Source organism: Ranitomeya variabilis, chromosome 1 (genome assembly GCF_051348905.1).
Source record: "Ranitomeya variabilis isolate aRanVar5 chromosome 1, aRanVar5.hap1, whole genome shotgun sequence".
Lineage (NCBI taxonomy): Eukaryota > Metazoa > Chordata > Amphibia > Anura > Dendrobatidae > Ranitomeya > Ranitomeya variabilis.
The window spans coordinates 759101825-759121515 of record NC_135232.1 but is presented as its reverse complement, the minus strand read 5'-3'; the positions used below and the strand labels follow the sequence as shown (position 1 = coordinate 759121515).

Genomic DNA, 19691 nt, shown 5'->3' with positions numbered 1-19691 from the left:
AACTAATTAACCACTTTTTAAGAGTTCGGCTACTTTCACACTAGCGTCGTGCACTGCACGTCGCTATGCGTCGCTTTGTAGAAAAAACACATCCAGCAAAAGTGCTTGCAGGATGCGTTTTTTCTCCATAGACTTGCATTAGCGACGTAGTGCGATGCATTGCCACACGTCGCAACCGTGACTACCAGTGACTAGAGACAGGTCAGGGTATAACCATTTAAAAATCCATCAAGAAAACTTTTTTCCTTTAAAATTAAAACAAAGACACTGCAAAACATGAAAAAGAATCCGAAAAATCAGGCTTTGCAACTCACCTTAGCCAGTGCCTCTTGCTGGTGTTTGTGTGGCAGCAGATGGCATCATACTGATCAGCAAGCCACACTATAAGGATTATGTAGAAGGCAGTAGTTGTATCATTGAAAAACTCTGACATAATGGCTTCCATTCCTGTGAAGGAAGAGAAACTGAAGTAATAAAGATACACTTTAAAACAAGTCTTACAGCTTTTCGGCAGCTAACATACCTACAAGTGCCAGGATCACAGTAAGCAGTGGTGCAGCAGGAAAAGCAATGCTCATATTCATCTCCAACATTTGCAGCAAATCCACTGTAGATGGGGAGGAAAAAAAAAAAAGTAAAGAAAACATGAAAAACATGCCTCGAGACAAATGATTGAAATTTACTTCAAGAATACTTTACTTACCAATAAAAACAAATATTTGATGGTGAGAATATCTCAAGAGCATAGAGACCGAGAGAGTCTAGGAAGCAAAACAGGTTTATCACTTGTCATAGAAAAACTAATATGCAAAAAAATCAGGTTTTAAAAAGTATTGTAAATACAGCAGGTAAAATAAGTATTGAACACATCATCAATCTTTTCAATATTAAATATATCTCTAAAGGTGCTATTGACATGAAATTCTCACCACATGTCAGGAACAACCCATCTAATCCCCACAAGCAAAGAAATCAAAGACAGCCCTGTCTCATTCCTCATGTTTCGCCCCATTAAAATAAAAACACAGACTCTGCTCCCATGCCGGCACTGTTCCAGCAGTGTCTGCACTCGCATCCCAATGAGGTTGTTATGACACGTGAGCCCTGTACCCATTCACCACAGGCGTCACAGCCCCTGCCATTCCTCTGTAGCTCTCCACTGACTCTTGGACAACTCTTCTGATAACTCTTTTCACTCCTCTGTCTCAAATCTTGGAGGAAGCACCAGGTCGGGCTGGTTTATGGTGAAATGATTTTCTGTTCACTTCAAATTATGGCCCCAACAGTGCTCTGGAACTATCAGTAGTTCAGCCATTCTTCTGTAACCAGTGCCATCAGTATGTTTTGCAATAATAACATTGCAAAAGGTCTTGAGACAGCTCACTGGTTTTACCCACCATGAGAGGTGTCGTGTGGCACACCTTGGTAATGAGACACCTTTTTACGGTCGATTTGGCCTCTAACATTTCGTCTATTTCTCTGATATCTTCTTTTTTTTTTTTTTTTCTCAGCCTAATGATGGTTTCTCTTCCATTGAGAGCTCTTTTGACTGCATGTTGTGGGTTCACAGGAACAGTTTTCAAATGCAAATGCCTCATCTCGAATCAGCTCCAGATTACCTGTTTAACCGATGATGAATTAACCAAGGGAATAGCCCATTAATGATCTTTTGAGATAACTGTTCAATTATTTTTGGTTCCTTTAACCCCTTTGTGTCAAAAGGTCGTATGCCTGCCTTTGAATGCGGGCTCCGATGCAAAGCCTGTATCTTTCCCAGCACTTGATGGCTGATTTAATTAGCCATCAAGTGCCTTTAACATCCACGGGTGTAGCGGAGCTGTACATCAGGATTTACCGCACGCAAGTCCTAAGTGCCTCACAAATACCACCCATCAGCGCCAGTGTCACGTGATCGCCAATGGGCTGTCATGACAGCCGGGGATCTGCAGATGACCCCAGTGCCTGGCATTGTGACGCATTGTCAACACCGGCTTGTGGTCAGTCATTGAAGACTTAAGAAAATGGTAGTTACCTGCCGATAACGGTATTTCTCTGATCCCATGATGGCACCACGGAGAGAGGGGTCCGCCCCCAGGGACAGGAAACCTACAGGTGAAAAAGGGCGTACCTCTCTCCCACATCAGTTGGTTTACAGAGCCTTATACAGAACTTCAGCTGCAACTCAATATTTACGCAAATTAAACTTAACCTATTTAACTTAATAGATGCACCGTGACTAAAATTAATTACTAGTACATTATCCAGTGCACACCTGTGTGTGAGAAGGGAGGGAATATACGGGTGCCATCATGGGATCAGAGAAATACCGTTATCGGCAGGTAACTACCATTTTCTCTATCCCCATGATGGCACCATGGAGAGATTTGAATAGATAGAGCTATTAGGGAGGGACCACTGCCTCTAGAACCCTTCGCCCAAAGGTAGGATCAGAGGAAGTCAAGTCTAAGCGATAATGCTTAAAAAATGTAGACTGGGAAGACCAAGTGGCCGCTCTACATATCTGTTGTATTGAAGCGCCAGCTCTCTCCGCCCAGGATGATGCCACTGCTCTGGTCGAATGAGCTTTTATGTTCTCTGGGATGGCTGTCCCACAGGATGAGTAGGATAGGGCGATGGCGTCTCTTATCCATCTTGCTAACGTGGCTTTCGACGCTTTTTGTCCTTTGCGTGGACCCTGGAAGCAGACAAACAGAGCCCTATCCTTCCTGCACTCCCTAGTGGCTGATAGATACCGAACTAGACACCTTCTTACGTCTAGGGTATGCAGTGTTTTTTCCCCCTCATTTTTAGGTTTGGGACAAAAGGAGGGCAAGGAAATTTCTTGCGTTCTGTGAAACTGTGACGCTATTTTAGGGAGATAAGCTGGGTCAGTTTTTAGAATGACTCTGTCATCAAGTATCTGAGTAAAGGGCGGGCATAAAGATAACGCTTGTATATCGCTGACACGGCGAGCTGAGGTTAGGGCCACTAGGAGTGTGGTTTTCAGAGACAGGATCTTTAAAGGGACTTCTGTCAGGGGCTCAAAGGGAGGTTTGGTTAGAGCGTTTAGTACGAGGTTTAGATCCCATGGGGGAGAGTTGTGGAGGGGAATGGGTCTGGACCTAGATGAGGCTTTAATAAATCGCATGACCCAACGATTTCTGGCCAGATCGTGATTATACAGAGCTGCTAAGGCTGCTACCTGAACTTTTAGTGTACTTGTAGCCAAACCTCTTTCCAGGCCTTTCTGTAAAAACTCAAGGACTTTCCCAATAGGAATTTCCCCGGACGGGTCTGCCCCTGATACTGATATGAATTTTTTCCACACTTTCCCATATATTCTAGTGGTTACGGGTTTTCTACTTTGTAATAGAGTGGACACCAAGTTAGGAGAGAACCCTTTGTCCCTTAGTAACCTCCTTTCAAAAGCCACGCTGTCATGTGTAAATTTTTCACATTGGGGTGAAACACTGGGCCCTGGGACAGAAGTTTCGGGGTGTCTGGTAGAACCCATGGACTTGATATGGACATTTTTCTTAGCCAAGAAAACCATATTCTGCGGGGCCAGAATGGCGCTATTAGTATCACTGTAGACCTCTCCTCCCGAATTTTCCTCAGCACTAAGGGGATGAGTGACATTGGAGGGAACGCGTAGGCAAGGTGATAGTTCCAAGGAATTGTCAAAGCATCTAGAGCTACAGGGTTCCCCCGGGGATCGATTGAGCAGAATGTTTCTACTTTGCGGTTTTGACTGTTCGCGAATAGGTCTATTACTGGTAGGCCCCAGAGATTCACGATCTGATCGAAGACCGATTGGTTTAGCTCCCACTCTCCCTGTTTTAAGCATGTTCTGCTCAGGAAGTCTGCAGTTTGGTTTTCGGAGCCTTTTAAGTGGAGAGCTGTCAAGGACTTTAGACTGTGTTCCGCTATGTGGAAGATGGATTGGGTTACCTCCATCAGAGCTCGACACCTGGTTCCCCCTTGGTGGTTTAGATATGCCACAACCACTTGGTTGTCCGAGAACACTTTTACGTGATGACCGTGCAGGAGATATAGGAAGTGTGTTAGGGCCAGTTTTACCGCTAGCAGCTCTTTCATGTTGGAAGAGTCTGGCTCCTGACTTTTGTTCCAACTTCCCTGTGCCACTTGATCGCCTATATGTGCTCCCCAGCCCCAGGGGCTTGCATCTGTTGTTAGAATCTTTTCCGTCGGTAGCGCCCAAGGAACCCCTTTGGCTAGATTCCCTGGGTCTGCCCACCATGCTAGGGAGTGTATTGTATTTGGAGAAATAGTTAACCGCCCGTCTAAATTTCCGTGCAGAGATATGCCTAAATTTAAGGTCTCCCACTGTAGATCCCGGGAATGAAGTTGTGCCCATTGAACTGCCGGAATACAGGCAGTCATAGAGCCCAGGAGGGACATTGCTCTCCTCGGAGTGGTCACTGGGGATACCGTCAGCTGTAATACGGCTTGTGTCATTTTTTGTACCTTCTCCTGAGGAAGATAACATGTCTGCGTGTTCGAGTCTAGGACTATCCCCAAGTACTCCTGTACCCGAGATGGCACCATTTTGGACTTGGGTATGTTTAGCAGCCACCCTAGACTCGACAGAGAAGTAATGACCAGATTCAACTGTTGTTCGCAGTGTTGAAATGAGTTCCCTACCACGAGTAGGTCGTCTAGATAGGGAACTATTAGGATGTTCTGTTCCCGTATGTGGGCCATTACCTCTGACATTATTTTCGTGAATACTCGAGGAGCGATAGCTATCCCGAAGGGGAGAGCTCGGAATTGGAAGTGTTTGATCTCCCCCTGGATATTCACTGCCAATCTGAGATATTTTTGGTAATCTCTGTGTATGGGCACATGGTAGTACGCGTCTCGTAAATCTAAAACAGTCATGAAACACCGAGGAAAGAGTATTCTTATGCAAGATTTTATTGTTTCCATTTTGAAATGTTGTATCTCCAGGAAACTGTTTAGTTTTTTGAGATTTATGATCGTTCTGTACGATCCGTCCGGTTTTTTCCGGAGAAAGAGGGGAGAATAGAACCCCGTGCCTCTTTCCTGGTATGGAACTTCTTGCAATACATCTTTCTGGACTAGGCTCAGAATTTCCTTCTGGAGAGCTGACTGTTCGAGTGACTGTTTTTGAGGCGTTACCATGAAGGAGTTGCCGGGAGGGACACGAAATTTGAATTTGAGGCCTTCTCGTATAATGCCTAAAATCCAAGGGCTGTTTGAAATTCTTTCCCAGGCTGGAAGAAACTTCGCTAGTCTCCCTCCGACCCGGGAAGTACCTTCATTGGGATTTTTTATTATCTGGAGGGGGGGGGTTTTGTTGAACAAGAAGCCCCTGTTTTTGTTTCTTCTGTCTTCCCATCCGTCTTTATTTCCTTTTGGAGGTCTTCTGCGCATGAACTTTCTGTTCCGAAAGGAGCGCCTATATGACTGGTTGGGGAACCCGGGAAAGGATTTCTTTTTATCTCCCGCTTTGTCGAGGATGTCGTCCAACGTTGACCCAAACAGGAATTCACCCTCGCAAGGTATTGAACAAAGCTTGGTCTTTGTCTGCAGATCCCCCGGCCAGCACTTCAGCCACAGGGCGCGTCTTGCGGCGTTTGAGAAGGAAGCCGACCTGGCTGACAATCTTGCCGAGTCCACCGAAGCGTCCGCCAAAAAAGCTGCTGCTCCTTTCATCATGGACACTGACTTTTGTAATGTCTCTCTTGGGACTTTCTGTTTTAGTTGAGAATCCAAATGCTCAAGCCATACCATCAGAGCACGGGCCGTGCATGTGGCTGCGATGGCTGGCTTTAGGCCCCCTCCTGCCGCTTCCCAGGAGTTTTTTAAGAAGGTGTCTGCCTTTTTGTCCATTGGATCCTTCAGAGTGCCCATGTCCTCAAAGGGCAGGGCGAACATTTTAGAGGCCTTTGCTATGGCCACATCCAGTTTGGGTGCCTTGCTCCAGGATGAGCAGGCTGGGTCATCGAACGGGTACTTTCTCTTGGGGGTCAAGAGTACTTTTTTGTCTGGTTTCTTCCATTCTTTCTTGATCAAAGAATGAATTTTTTCATTTATTGGAAATACTCTTCTTTTCTTTTGTTCTAATCCGCTGAACATTATGTCCTGTGCTGTTCTTTTAGGGCGTTCGTCTACCAGACCCATAGTTGTTCTGATGGCCTTTATCAATGCGTCCGTCTCCTCGATGGGGAAGCAACTGCGTCCCCCCTCTGATGATAGTGAGGAGGTTCCGGATGTTGATGAATCATTAGAGTCAGATGTTTCATTTTCTGATTCGTCTATACTGGACTCGGGAGACTTATGACCTGATCTATGTTTTTTCCTCGGAATTTTAATGCTTTTGAGGGCATTTTCCACTTGATTTTTTATAAGAGTTTTTAGGTCTGACGCGAACGCCGGAGATTCCTCCTGGATGGTTTTTTCTATGCAGGGCCCGCATAGCTTCTTTTCCCATGAGGAAGATGGCTCTTCCGAACATATCGCACACACTTTGTGTTTTGATTTGGATGTACATTTCCTTCCCTAAGAGAGAAAAGAAAAATAATCTCGTATTATGTTACCACTTCCACGTGGATCACTCACCCTTTACGGCTAAGAGATACCGTCTCTGGCCTCGGGACTGTATCCACTGGTTTTGTCGCTGGCCGAGTGTTTCCTCCAGAGACTCGGCTGCGTTGAGACCCTGATCGTCCGCTGCTGCTGCGTTGTTGGGATGAAGCGTTCCCCCTGCGCTGATGTTGTGAGCGCGGACGCGGTACTTGCTCAGGTGATGATTGTGCACATTCCTGTGCCTCTTGTGGTTCTTTGCCACTCATAGTGGCTCCGCACTGCGTTTGCCAAAAGAGAGGGTTTTCCACGTTTTCTCTGCTGAGAACGCTGTTTTTTAAACTTGCCGCCGGCAGAAGCGGTCATCTGCGCATGCGCGCGCGTCACTTCCGGTTCGCTGCACAGGCGTCCTATAGGGAGGATATTAGTGGGGACGCCTGTGCGCGCGTTTCAACGTTCCGCCCGAGCCCGTGCTTCCGGTTTGGGCGGCGGTTCAGCGGTGACCTGCGGCGCTTATGCTCTAGCGCCTCTGTGATGGTAGCGTAGCCGCCGCTACCCCCATGCACCGATTAGCGGTGTAGAGGCTGTAACGGTGACCGCCGCCACCTGCCTCTTTCCTCACCCCCTTTTTTTTTTTTTTTTTTTCCTTGAGGAAGGCAGGCTCGGACCTCTTCACTGCCTTCCCCTGCAACACTCACCCGTAGGGCCCGCCGACCCCCGTGGTGGTGCCTCAGGGTCGGATGAAAAGGGGGGAGAAAACCTACTGGACACAGCCGTGACAGGGCGCCCCCTGTCAGGAACCGACCGGCCAGCACCCTGGAATCCCACGAAGAATCCTTTAGGTACGTGCTGTAGGTTCCCCGTCAGGGACAGTAAACCAACTGATGTGGGAGAGAGGTACGCCCTTTTTCACCTGTAGGTTTCCTGTCCCTGGGGGCGGACCCCTCTCTCCGTGGTGCCATCATGGGGATAGAGAAAAAGTTTTTTAAAATATATAAAAGAAAAAAAAAAAAAAGTTCTAATCACCCCACTTTTGCCCTATTGAAAATAAAACAATTTTAAAAAATAAACACATTTAGTACTGCTGTGTTCAGAAACAATTAATCCGATCGGTAAACTACTTAACGAGAAAAATTAATCAAAAAGCCAGAATTAAGTTTTTTGGCCTCCGCAACATTGCAATAAAATGCAGTAACTGGTGATCAAAACATTGCATCTGCTCCAAAATTCTATCAAAAACGTCAGCTCATGAGTAGTGATGAGCAAGTATACTCATTGCTCGGGTTTTCCTGAGCACACTCGGGTGGTCTCCGAGTATTTGTGACTGCTTGGAGATTTAGTTTTTGTTGATGTAGCTGCATGATTTACAGCTGCTAGCCAGCCTGAGTACATGTGGGGGTTGCCTGGTTGCTAGGGAAACCCCACATTTATTATCAGCAAATCATGCAGCTGAGGCAACGAAAACTAAGTCTCCGAGCACTCACAAATACTTGGAGACCACCCGAGCAACGAGTATACTCACTCATCACTACTCAAGAGGCAAAAATTAAGCCCTCACGCAGCCCCAGATCCTGAAAAGTGCACATGCTATGGGCCTGGGAATAGCGACATAAGCAAAAGCAGAAAGCTGCGACAGGAGTTATTTTTTTGCTGGATGATTTGACATTTTCTGCTATACTATTTTTATAGTGTACTGAAATTTTGAAACAAAAACATACAAAAAGCAAACTGCAATTCTGACATTGTTTTGGTTTTAAAATTTTCATTGAGTGGTAAAAAGGACCTGGTATAATGATTCACCAAACAAGTACGATTATGTTAATATCAAATGTGTCCACAGGTTGGTTCTCATAGAAGTACAGTCATGGTAAGAATAGGGATTTCAAAAGACCCATGGGCTGCAACGGTAACCCATCAGCTCCCTCGATCATGTCGCTTTGGGTGGGGGCGATAGGCATGTGAATGTGTGCGACATCTGGTTCATTTGCTTCAAAATGACACTGTCAGATTGACAACATTTAAGTGGTTAGTAGCAGCAGGAGAATCTCCGCTTACTCGCTGCTGCTGGATACAGGTGATGGCTATATAACACAGCCATCATCTGCCAGTAAAAATGCAGTCTCAGCCTCTCAACCCGCTCCATACATCAGCAGTATATCTGGAATGTTAAACTGCCACGATTGGTGCTAGGTCTGATGGTAGCCGTTGTAGCCCGACATCAGCTATAATGTATAGCTCCGGAAAAGAGTTCAACATTGATGAAAGAAAACATTCAAAGTGGCTAGCTTATGTGCATGGGAGAAAATGTGATCGCAATCTAAACCAAAATCTTTATCCAAGAGGTTGAAATGTAGCAATATATTTTTTGAGTTTCTCTCGTTGTGATAAAACATTAAATTGAACCAAAACTAAATTTGCATTATAGATATTATAGTTATATTAGTCATTTCAGCATTAAAACTACACAAATATTAAAAAGAGGTAAACTCACAAAAATAACCATGATAACAAAGGCAGCAAGGTATGAAGTGCGAGCCATCCACATACTGACAAATCGATAATGTTCCCCTGAAACAACATTTCTCAGGAAACCTAAAAACAAGGCACAAGAACAATTATTTTAACTTTGCGACATAATAATAATAAAAAAAAAAATAGTGACAGAACAGTCCCACTCCGATTAGACACAAACCTTTGTTTTCTTCATTTTCTGCCAAAGCCTTGACACTAGACATGAGAATATCATCATATCCAAGAAACTCATCCAAGAGAAAACGACTAAATCGGTCTCCGAAGCACAAGTCACGTGTTGGGTCTGAAACAAAAATTAAAGACTATTAGTTTAGACTTTTTGGGTACAAAACACTCACTTGTAATCCAGTCTAGTGACTTCATGTGCACAGAACTGTGACATTTAGATCGTACCGACTCTAGAGAAACAGCTGATATAGGGCATCTTGAAGGCTATGCTCTCTAGGAAAGTGGGCAAATTAGTTCTCCTCCAGAAGGAAGAAAATCATCTCTCTACTACCATCTGTAAGTAGCTACCCTGTAAGGCAATTCAAGACCCAATAAGACACCTTGGACAATGACCAAGGCTATCAGCCAGATGAGCGCTTCCAGTCTGGCATATATCACGCAAAACTCTTGAATAGGTCAGCCTTTAAAGAAATTTGATTTCTATGATCTATACATTCTACTGTATGACTTTCACCACTGCAGCCTAGACAGGAAGCCATCAACAACAAAAAAACAAAAAAAAGAAAAGCCACTCACTTCCTACTTTTGTAGTTTCCAAGAAAAGTAGGAGTCACCTAAATTATCATCCTTATTCTGGGTATGATTTACACATTCACTCAACCTCATACTTCACGGTGAGAACAGAAGGACCGAAACCTCAGCCACCACAAGCCAGAAAATTAAATTAAAAAAAGGTGCTGTCATGGGTTTCGGGAAAATCAAATTCACAGTAAATAATTATCATTTTTCCCCTCACTTGACAGCATCTAAGACGATAGCAAAGAAATAATCTGATCGAGAGGTAGCGCCCCTTGTAAGATCTAGATCCCAAGAATATTGCAGTTTAACTCATAGTGCTTAAAGGGAACCTGTCACCCCCAAAATCGAAGGTGAGCTAAGCCCACCAGCATCAGGGGCTTATCTACAGCATTCTGGAATGCTGTAGATAAGCCCCCGATGTAACCTGAAAGATGAGAAAAAGACGTTAGATTATACTCATCCAGGGGTGGTCCCGCTGCGGTCCGGGGCCTCCCATCTTCATACGATGACGTCCTGTTCTTGTCTTCCGGCTCCTGTGCAGGCGTACTTTGTCTGCCCTGTGAGGGCAGAGCAAAGTACTGCAGTGCGCAGGGGCCGGGCCTCTCTGACCATTCCCTGCGCACTACAGTACTTTGCTCTGCCCTCAACAGGGCAGACAAAGTACGCATGCGCCGGAGCCGCAGTGTGAAGACAAGAAGAGGACGTCATCCTATGAAGATGGGAGGCCCCGCACCAGACCACGACGCCCATCAGACCGGGACCACCCCTGGGTGAGTATAATCTAACCTCTTTTTCTCATCTTTCAGGATACATCGGGGCTTATCTGCAGCATTACATAATGCTGTAGATAAGCCCCTGCTGCCGGTGGGCTTAGCTCAACTTCGATTTTGGGGTGACAAGTTCCCTTTAAAGGGAAACAGTGAAAGTTATAGAAATGATTTCATCGAGAAAATAAAGTTTTTGATTCAGCGCTCCGACAAAGTAAGTGTCCACAAACTAACTGGAGACGATGCCTGACCAGATGAGGTAGAATTTGAAACAGGTTACCATTATCCAGGGACACCCCCCCTCATTTTATTTCCCTTTTAAAAAGGATGATTTATATTTATAGACTTTACTTATATATCTTCCTGGATTTAATGAGATATTCTTTACTTGTTAACCTACTTAACCAACAACTGAAGTGTTCAGGAAGAGGTAGTAAAATTTATTATGTTAACTGGAGCATAAGTCAAGTGATCCAAGGAACCCGGTAAGCCTAACAAGTTTAGAGTAGTGTGCCAAGTGGGGTAACAGACGAAACAACTGCATCTGATCAAAAAATTATTTAACATGAAAAGGGAACCTGTCACCAGAAAACACACTATTAACCTGGAGATATGGAGTTAATCTGTAGGTTAATAGTGTTATTAACCTGCCCAGCCGCCCACACTTAGGCTACTTTCACACATCAGGTTTCGCGGTCATGCTGAATCCGGCAACTTATGAAAAAACGGATCCGTTGCAAACTGATGCAATGGATCTGGGTTTTTTTTTTTTGCCGGATCCGACTAGCTGATATGCTGGCACTAACTGGTTGAGGGAGAGGGGGAGTTCTGCTACGGGGCATGCTCAATTGAAAAAAAAATGGAATCGTTTGCTGGATTCATAATTTCACCACACCTTTCACCTGTTTTCCGCCGGACAGAAAAAAACCTTCCTAGGTACGTTTTCCCAGGCCGCCGGAAAACGGATCCGGCCTAAAACGGATGAAACGTTAGGCCATCCAGCACTAATACAAGTCTATGAGAAAAAAACGGATCCGTTTATTCAAAAAACGCCGGATTGTGCCCAACGGCAAAAACCTGATGTGTGAAAGTAGCCTTAGTCGAAAGAGAAAATGAACTTTATTCCCCCCGGCAACATTCGGATGTCAGTCATGGGGGAGGTGCCAGGTCAGTCACTGCTCTGAGAATACACAGTGGAGGCTGTAACTGCGCCCCAAACCCTGACTGACACTGGCTCTGCATTGGGGTTGGCTGTCAGTAAACACCGGCAGCGCGGTTCCAGCGGCAGTGACAGAATCCGTGCCAATGGCACCCTCCGTATCAGAAACCATATGCTGCCGGGGAGAATAAAGATCATTTTATCCATGGTGGAGCTGGACAGGTTTGTAACACTATTAACCTGCAGATTAACACAATGTCTGCACGTTAATAGCATTTTTTTTTTTTTGGCGACAGGTTCCCTTTAAAGGGAACCTGTCACCAGAATTTGGCGGGACCAGTTTTCGGTCATATGGGCGGGGTTTTCGGGTGTTTGATTCACCCTTTCCTTACCCGCTGGCTGCATGCTGGCCGCAATATTGGATTGAAGTTCATGCTCTGTCCTCCGTAGTACACGCCTGCGCAAGGCAATCTTGCCTTGCGCACGTGCAGTATGCTTTGCCCAACTGCGGGCAAAGCCGAAAAGAATTAGTGCGCATGCGCCGGCACACTATGTCCCGGAACACAGCGAAATACTTCCGGGACATAGTGCGCCGGTGCATGCGCACTAATGCTTTTCGGCTTTTCCCGCAGTTGGGCAAAGCATACTGCGCGTGCGCAAGGGATTACCTTGCGCAGGCGTGTATTACCAAAATATTAGCTAAGTGACACTAATCCAACTTCACCATCTCAAATGTTTCGCCTTTTGTTATATCCATTTAGGTACCACTCAGTATGCCCCCTAAGAAAGTCAAATAGTGCTTAAGCCAATAGAACTACTGCAGTCAAAGAAATCCATCTTGGAGAACTTCTGATCATCACATCGTAGCCCTGTACAAAGATCTGATACCACTAGAACAGGAAGAAAGTTGTCTCAGCTTGTTAATGGAGGAACAAACAATTTCTATGAATGTTTCTACAATACCTGGTTTTACTAGCTCAAATTTATATCCTCTGCTATCTATCTAGCTCTTATTAAGGGATACAGCCTGTAATCTTTGTGCCCCACCTTTGAACACCTGTCCCCATCTCCTTTCCTCCCTTCCCCCATTTTCTTTAAAACACGAAAAAAAAAGCGAAAAATCCACATGCGGATTTCTTGCAGAAAATGTCCGGTTTTGTTCAGAACATTTCTGCAAGAAATCCTGACGTGTGTACATAGTCTTAGGCTAAGTGCACACATTGCAGAATTGCCGTGGAAATTTCCGCGCCAATTCTACAACTCCTGCCGCGGGTATATCGCATGCGGAATTGGCATGCATATTCCTGCTAAAAACTAGCGTTTTGCAAGCATAATTAGCTTGCAGAATGCTAGCGTTTTCCAAGCGATCTGTAGCATCGCTTGGAAAACTGATTGACAGGTTGGTTACACTTGTCAAACACTGTTTCACAAGTGTGACCAACTTTTTACTATTGATGCTGCCTATGCAACATCAATAGTAAAAGATATGATGTTAAAAATAAAAAAAAATAAAAAAAAATGGTTATACTCACCTACCGAAGGCAGCCGATCTCCTCAGCGACTTCCGTTCCTATAGATGCTGTGCGCGCAGGACCTTCGATGACGTCACGGTCACGTAACCGCGACGTCATCGCAGGTCCTTCACACAAAGCATCCATGGGAACGGAAGCGGCCGCGTGCACCGCTGACAGGCGGGAACACTCCGGGGGCCATCGAAGGTGAGTATATCACGATTTTTTATTTTAAATTCTTTTTTTTTTTTAACAATTATATGGTGCCCAGTCCGTGGAGGAGTCTCCTCTCCTCCACCCTGGGTACCAACCGCACATGATCTGCTTACTTCCCGCATGGTGGGCATAGCCCCATGCGGGAAGTAAGCAGATCAATGCATTCCTATGTGTGCGGAATCCCCGTGATTCCGCAAATTTAATGAACATGCTGCATTTTTTTCTGGAATGCGATTCCGCTCAGGAAAACAACGCATGTGCACAAAAAATGTGCAGATTGCATTCTATTAAATAGAATGCTAAATGTGAGCATTTTTTTCGCGGTTTTATAGTGTTTTTATAGCAAAAAAAACGCGAAAAATATGCTACGTGTGCACACAGCCTTATGCTTCTACTTTTCTCCCTTTTCTTTCTCTATTCCTATGACTGTTATTGCACTCAGAGTACGTGGTCTTGGTTATGGGATTTTACATCTTGTTTCTTAATGTATACATTTTTCTATTTCTGTGCCTTGTGATTGCATTACCTTTTCTTTTTATAACTTCAATAACGATAAATAAAAACACAAGGTGTGAGCGATTCAATATACAGAAGTGCCAAGACCAAACACGCCGAGGCATGACAGAATTCATCCTCTTTTCTATAGTGACATCAATACTCAAACCTCAACGGATGTTTATAACATACTAGATGGAAGCATCGAGTATTCTAGAATATGTATGTAGTTTATTTATGAAGATTTTAGAATAATACATTTAATACACAGAATTCGTCGCTGATTGTTCGCGGCCGCCCACGCAGTATATATCGCACAGCCCACACAGTATATCGCACAGCCCACACAGTATATCGCACAGCCCACACAGTATATCGCACAGCCCACACAGTATATCGCACAGCCCACACAGTATATCGCACAGCCCACACAGTATATCGCACAGCCCACACAGTATATCGCACAGCCCACACAGTATATCGCACAGCCCACACAGTATATCGCACAGCCCACACAGTATATCGCACAGCCCACACAGTATATCGCACAGCCCACACAGTATATCGCACAGCCCACACAGTATATCGCACAGCCCACACAGTATATCGCACAGCCCACACAGTATATCGCACAGCCCACACAGTATATCGCACAGCCCACACAGTATATCGCACAGCCCACACAGTATATCGCACAGCCCACACAGTATATCGCACAGCCCACACAGTATATCGCACAGCCCACACAGTATATCGCACAGCCCACACAGTATATCGCACAGCCCACACAGTATATCGCACAGCCCACACAGTATATCGCACAGCCCACACAGTATATCGCACAGCCCACACAGTATATCGCACAGCCCACACAGTATATCGCACAGCCCACACAGTATATCGCACAGCCCACACAGTATATCGCACAGCCCACACAGTATATCGCACAGCCCACACAGTATATCGCACAGCCCACACAGTATATCGCACAGCCCACACAGTATAATCGCACAGCCCACACAGTATATCGCACAGCCCACACAGTATATCGCACAGCCCACACAGTATATCGCACAGCCCACACAGTATATCGCACAGTGCACGTAGTATATTGCACAGCCCATGTAGTATATAGCAATGTGGGCATCATATCCCTGTTAAAAAAAATAATTAAAATAGAAAATAGTTATATACTCACCTTCTGTTGGCCCCCGGATCCAGGCGAAGCGGTTACCGACGCTCCTCGCCCCAAGAATGGGGATAAGAAGCCATGCATACAAGGATGGGAATATGGAGCCAGGCAGACAAGGATGGGAATAAGGAGCCATGCACACAAGGATGGGAATATGGAGCCATGACACAAGGATGGGGATAAGAAGCCATGCATACAATGATGGGGATAAGGAGCCATGCAGACAAGGATGGGAATTTGAAGCCATGCAGACAAGGATGGGGATAAGGAGCCAGGCAGACAAGGATGGGGATAAGGAGCCAGGCAGACAAGGATGGGGATAAGGAGCCAGGCAGACAAGGATGGGGATAAGGAGCCAGGCAGACAAGGATGGGGATAAGGAGCCAGGCAGACAAGGATGGGGATAAGGAGCCATGCAGACAAGGATGGGAATAAGGAGCCCTGGCAGACAAGGATGGGAATAAGGGTATGTGCACACGTTGCAGATTTGCCTGCGGATTTTTCTGCACTGAATCTGCATCTCTTGGCAGAAAACGCATGTGCGTTTTTTATGCTTTTTTTTATGTATTATCGAACAAAAAAAAAAAAATTATGATGTCATTTCTTCTCCAAACTCCTCTTTTACATTTGTCCAACCCACACTCCATTACACAGACAGACAAATATAGATAGATAATAGATAGATCTATAGATAGAAGGAATGAGATAGACAGAGATCATCTATAGATACATCTATACATAGATCGATACATATTATCTATCTATAGATCTCTCATCTATCTATCTCATTCCTTCTATCTATTATATATCTATCATCTATCTCTCATTCCTTCTATAGATAGATAGATATAAGGAATGGGATAGAAAGATACATAGCTGTCAGATAGCTCTATAGATAGATCTATACATAGATCGATAGATATTATCTGTCATCTATCTATCTATCTCATTCCTTCTATCTATCTCTCATTCCTTCTATACATAGATAGATGGAAGGAATGGGATAGATAGATAGATAGATAGATAGATAGATAGATAGATAGATAGATAGATAGAAGGAATGAGAGATAGATGACAGATAGACTAGATAGATACAGTACAGACCAAAAGTTTGGACACCTTCTCATTTAAAGATTTTTCTGTATTTTCATGACTATGAAAATTGTACATTCAAACTGAAGGCATCAAAACTATGAATTAACACATGTGGAATTATATACTTAACAAAAAAGTGTGAAACAACTGAAAATATGTCTTATAGTCTAGGTTCTTCAAAGTAGCCACCTTTTGCTTTGATGACTGCTTTGCACACTCTTGGCATTCTCTTGATGAGCTTCAAGAGGTAGTCACGGGGAATGGTTTTCCAACAATCTTGAAGGAGTTCCCAGAGATGCTTAGCACTTGTTGGCCCTTTTGCCTTCACTCTGCGGTCCAGCTCACCACAAACCATCTCGATTGGGTTCAGGTCTGGTGACTGTGGAGGCCAGGTCATCTTGCGTAGCACCCCATCACTCTCCATGGTCAAATAGCCCTTACACAGCCTGGAGGTGTGTTTGGGGTCATTCTATTGAAAGATAAATGATGGTCCAACTAAACGCAAAAAGCATGGAATAGCATGCCGCTGCAAGATGCTGTGGTAGCCATGCTGGTTCAGTATGCCTTCACTTTTGAATAAATGCCCAACAGTGTCACCAGCAAAGCACCCCCACACCATCACACCTCCTCCTCCATGCTTCACGGTGGGATCCAGGCATGTAGAGTCCATCCGTTCACCTTTTCTGCGTCGCACAAAGACACGGTGGTTGTAACCAAAGATCTCAAATTTGGACTCATCAGACCAAAGCACAGATCTCCACTGGTCTAATGTCCATTCCTTGTGTTCTTTAGCCCAAACAAGTCTCTTCTGCGTGTTGCCTGTACTTAGCAGTGGTTTCCTAGCAGCTATTTTACCATGACGGCCTGCTGCACAAAGTCTCCTCTTAACAGTTGTTGTAGAGATGTGTCTGCTGCTAGAACTGTGTGTGGCATTGACCTGGTCTCTAATCTGAGCTGCTGTTAACCTGCGATTTCTGGGGCTGGTGACTCGGATATACTTATCCTCAGAAGCAGAGGTGACTCTTGGTCTTCCTTTCCTGGGGCGGTCCTCATGTGAGCCAGTTTCTTTGTAGCGCTTGATGGTTTTTGCCACTGCACTTGGGGACACTTTCAAAGTTTTCCCAATTTTTCAGACTGACTGACCTTCAGTTCTTAAAGTAATGATGGCCACTCATTTTTCCTTACTTAGCTGCTTTTTTTGCCATAATACAAATTCTAACAGTCTATTCAGTAGGACTATCAGCTGTGTATCCACCAGACTTCTGCACAACACAGCTGATGATCCCAACCGCATTTATAAGGCAAGAAATCCCACTTATTAAACCTGACGGGGCACACCTGTGAAGTGAAAACCATTCCCGGTGACTACCTCTTGAAGCTCATCAAGAGAATGCCAAGAGTGTGCAAAGCAGTCATCAAAGCAAAACGTGGCTACTTTGAAGAACCTGGAATATAAGACATATTTTCAGTTGTTTCACACTTTTTGTTAAGTATATAATTCCACATGGGTTAATTCATAGTTTTGATGCTTTCAGTGTGAATGTACAATTTTCATAGTCATGAAAATACAGAATAATCTTTAAATGAGAAGGTGTGTCCAAACTTTTGGTCTGCACTTTAGATATAGGAATAGATAGATCTCTGTATCCATGAATGCATAGATCTCTGTATCCATGAATGCATAGATCTCTGTATCCATGAATGCATAGATCTCTGTATCCATGAGTGCATAGATCTCTGTATCCATGAATGCATAGATCTCTGTATCCATGAATGCATAGATCTCTGTATCCATGAATGCATAGATCTCTGTATCCATGAATGCATAGATCTCTGTATCCATGAATGCATAGATCTCTGTATCCATGAATGCATAGATCTCTGTATCCATGAATGCATAGATCTCTGTATCCATGAATGCATAGATCTCTGTATCCATGGATAGATTTCTGTATCCATGGATAGATCTACAGGGGTTGGACAAAATAATGGAAACACCAAACATTTTGGCATCATAATATTCGAACATGTTATAAACATGCACACCGTGACATATGGTAATGTTTTGTAGTTGATTATTTGTGTTATGTGATATGTGTATGTAAATTAACTATTTGTTTTGCATAATTAAGAACATTGATGAGAACCTGATACCATTGGCAGACCCCTCGGATTTTCAAAGAGGCCAAATTGTTGGTGCTCGTATGGCAGGCGCTAGTGTAACAGAAAGTGCCAGAATGCTTGGCGTGTCAAGAGGTACTGTCTCCAAAGTAATGACTGCATTTGAAAGAGAAGGAAAAACGTCAGCATCAAAGCACAGGTCCGGCCGAAAGTTGAAGTTGACAGACACGGTCAGACTCTAAAGCGAATTGTGAGAAAGGATCGCAAGACCATGACTCCGAAAATCACTGCTGAGCTCAATAAACACCTACAGAACCCAGTTTCCACGAAAACTGTTCGTCGGGAGATGCACAAATCTGGATTCAACGAAAGAGCTGCAATTAGAAAACCGCTGCTCTCAATGACAAATGTTTCCAAGCATTTAGAGTGGTGTAGAAACCTCCAGAATTGGTCCCTCGAGCAGTGGAAACATGTGATATTCTCAGACAAATCATCGTTTACCCTATTTCCGACCTCCGGCCGAGTGTACGTTTGGAGACAGACGAAAGAAGCATTCCATCCAGACAGCCTTCTCCCAACCGTAAAACATGGTGGAGGTTCTGTGATGATCTGGGGTGCTATTTCATGGAGATCCGCCGGACTAATGATATCCCTTCATGGAAGAATTAACAGCAGAGATTATTTAGGCATTTGGGGCGACCAAGTGCACCCAATGGTTCAAGCACTGTTCCCGGAGGGGAACGCCATCTTTCAGGATGATAATGCACCAATTCATACAGCTAGAATCGTTATAGCATGGCACGAGGAACATTCTAATGATGTTGAGCATCTCATCTGGCCCCCACAATCCCCAGACCTCATCGTTATTGAGCATTTATGGTCGATTTTAGAGATTCAGGTTAGACGTAGATTTCCGCCACCATCGTGGCTCAAAGAACTGGAGGGTGTTTTAACTGCAGAATGGGCTAAAATTTCTTTGGAAACAATTCACACCTTGTATGAATCCATACCTCGGAGAATTGAGGCTGTAATCGCCGCAAAAGGTGGACCTACACCATATTAAACTAACTTTTGTTGATGTTTCCAGGTGTTTCCATTATTTTGTCCAACCCCTGTATGTATCTACGGATAGATCTATGCATCTATGGATAGATCTATCTATGGATAGATGTAGGTAGATATATGGATAGTTAGGCTACTTTCACTCATCAGTTTTTTTCCATCAGGCAGGATCAGGCGAATTTTTGAAAAAAAACTGATCCGTTGCAAATAGTGAAAAACTGATG

At 44.4% G+C, this 19691-nt stretch overlaps 1 protein-coding gene across 2 annotated transcripts in view; it reads right to left on the bottom strand.

Moving 5' to 3' along the window:
• The window catches only part of TMEM259 (transmembrane protein 259), an 85429-nt gene that overhangs the window by 19563 nt on the left and 46175 nt on the right, over positions 1–19691 (bottom strand). The window contains exons 6-10 of one of the 2 annotated variants that reach the window (XM_077271477.1): positions 9263–9385; positions 9062–9162; positions 704–761; positions 524–607; positions 315–447 (exon numbers count right to left, since the gene is read on the bottom strand). In XM_077271477.1, coding sequence (XP_077127592.1) covers positions 315–447; positions 524–607; positions 704–761; positions 9062–9162; positions 9263–9385 — 499 coding nt within the window. Of the gene's footprint in view, positions 1–310; positions 448–523; positions 608–703; positions 762–9061; positions 9163–9262; positions 9386–19691 lie in introns of those variants that run through there. The other variant, XM_077271487.1, reaches the window with a different exon arrangement.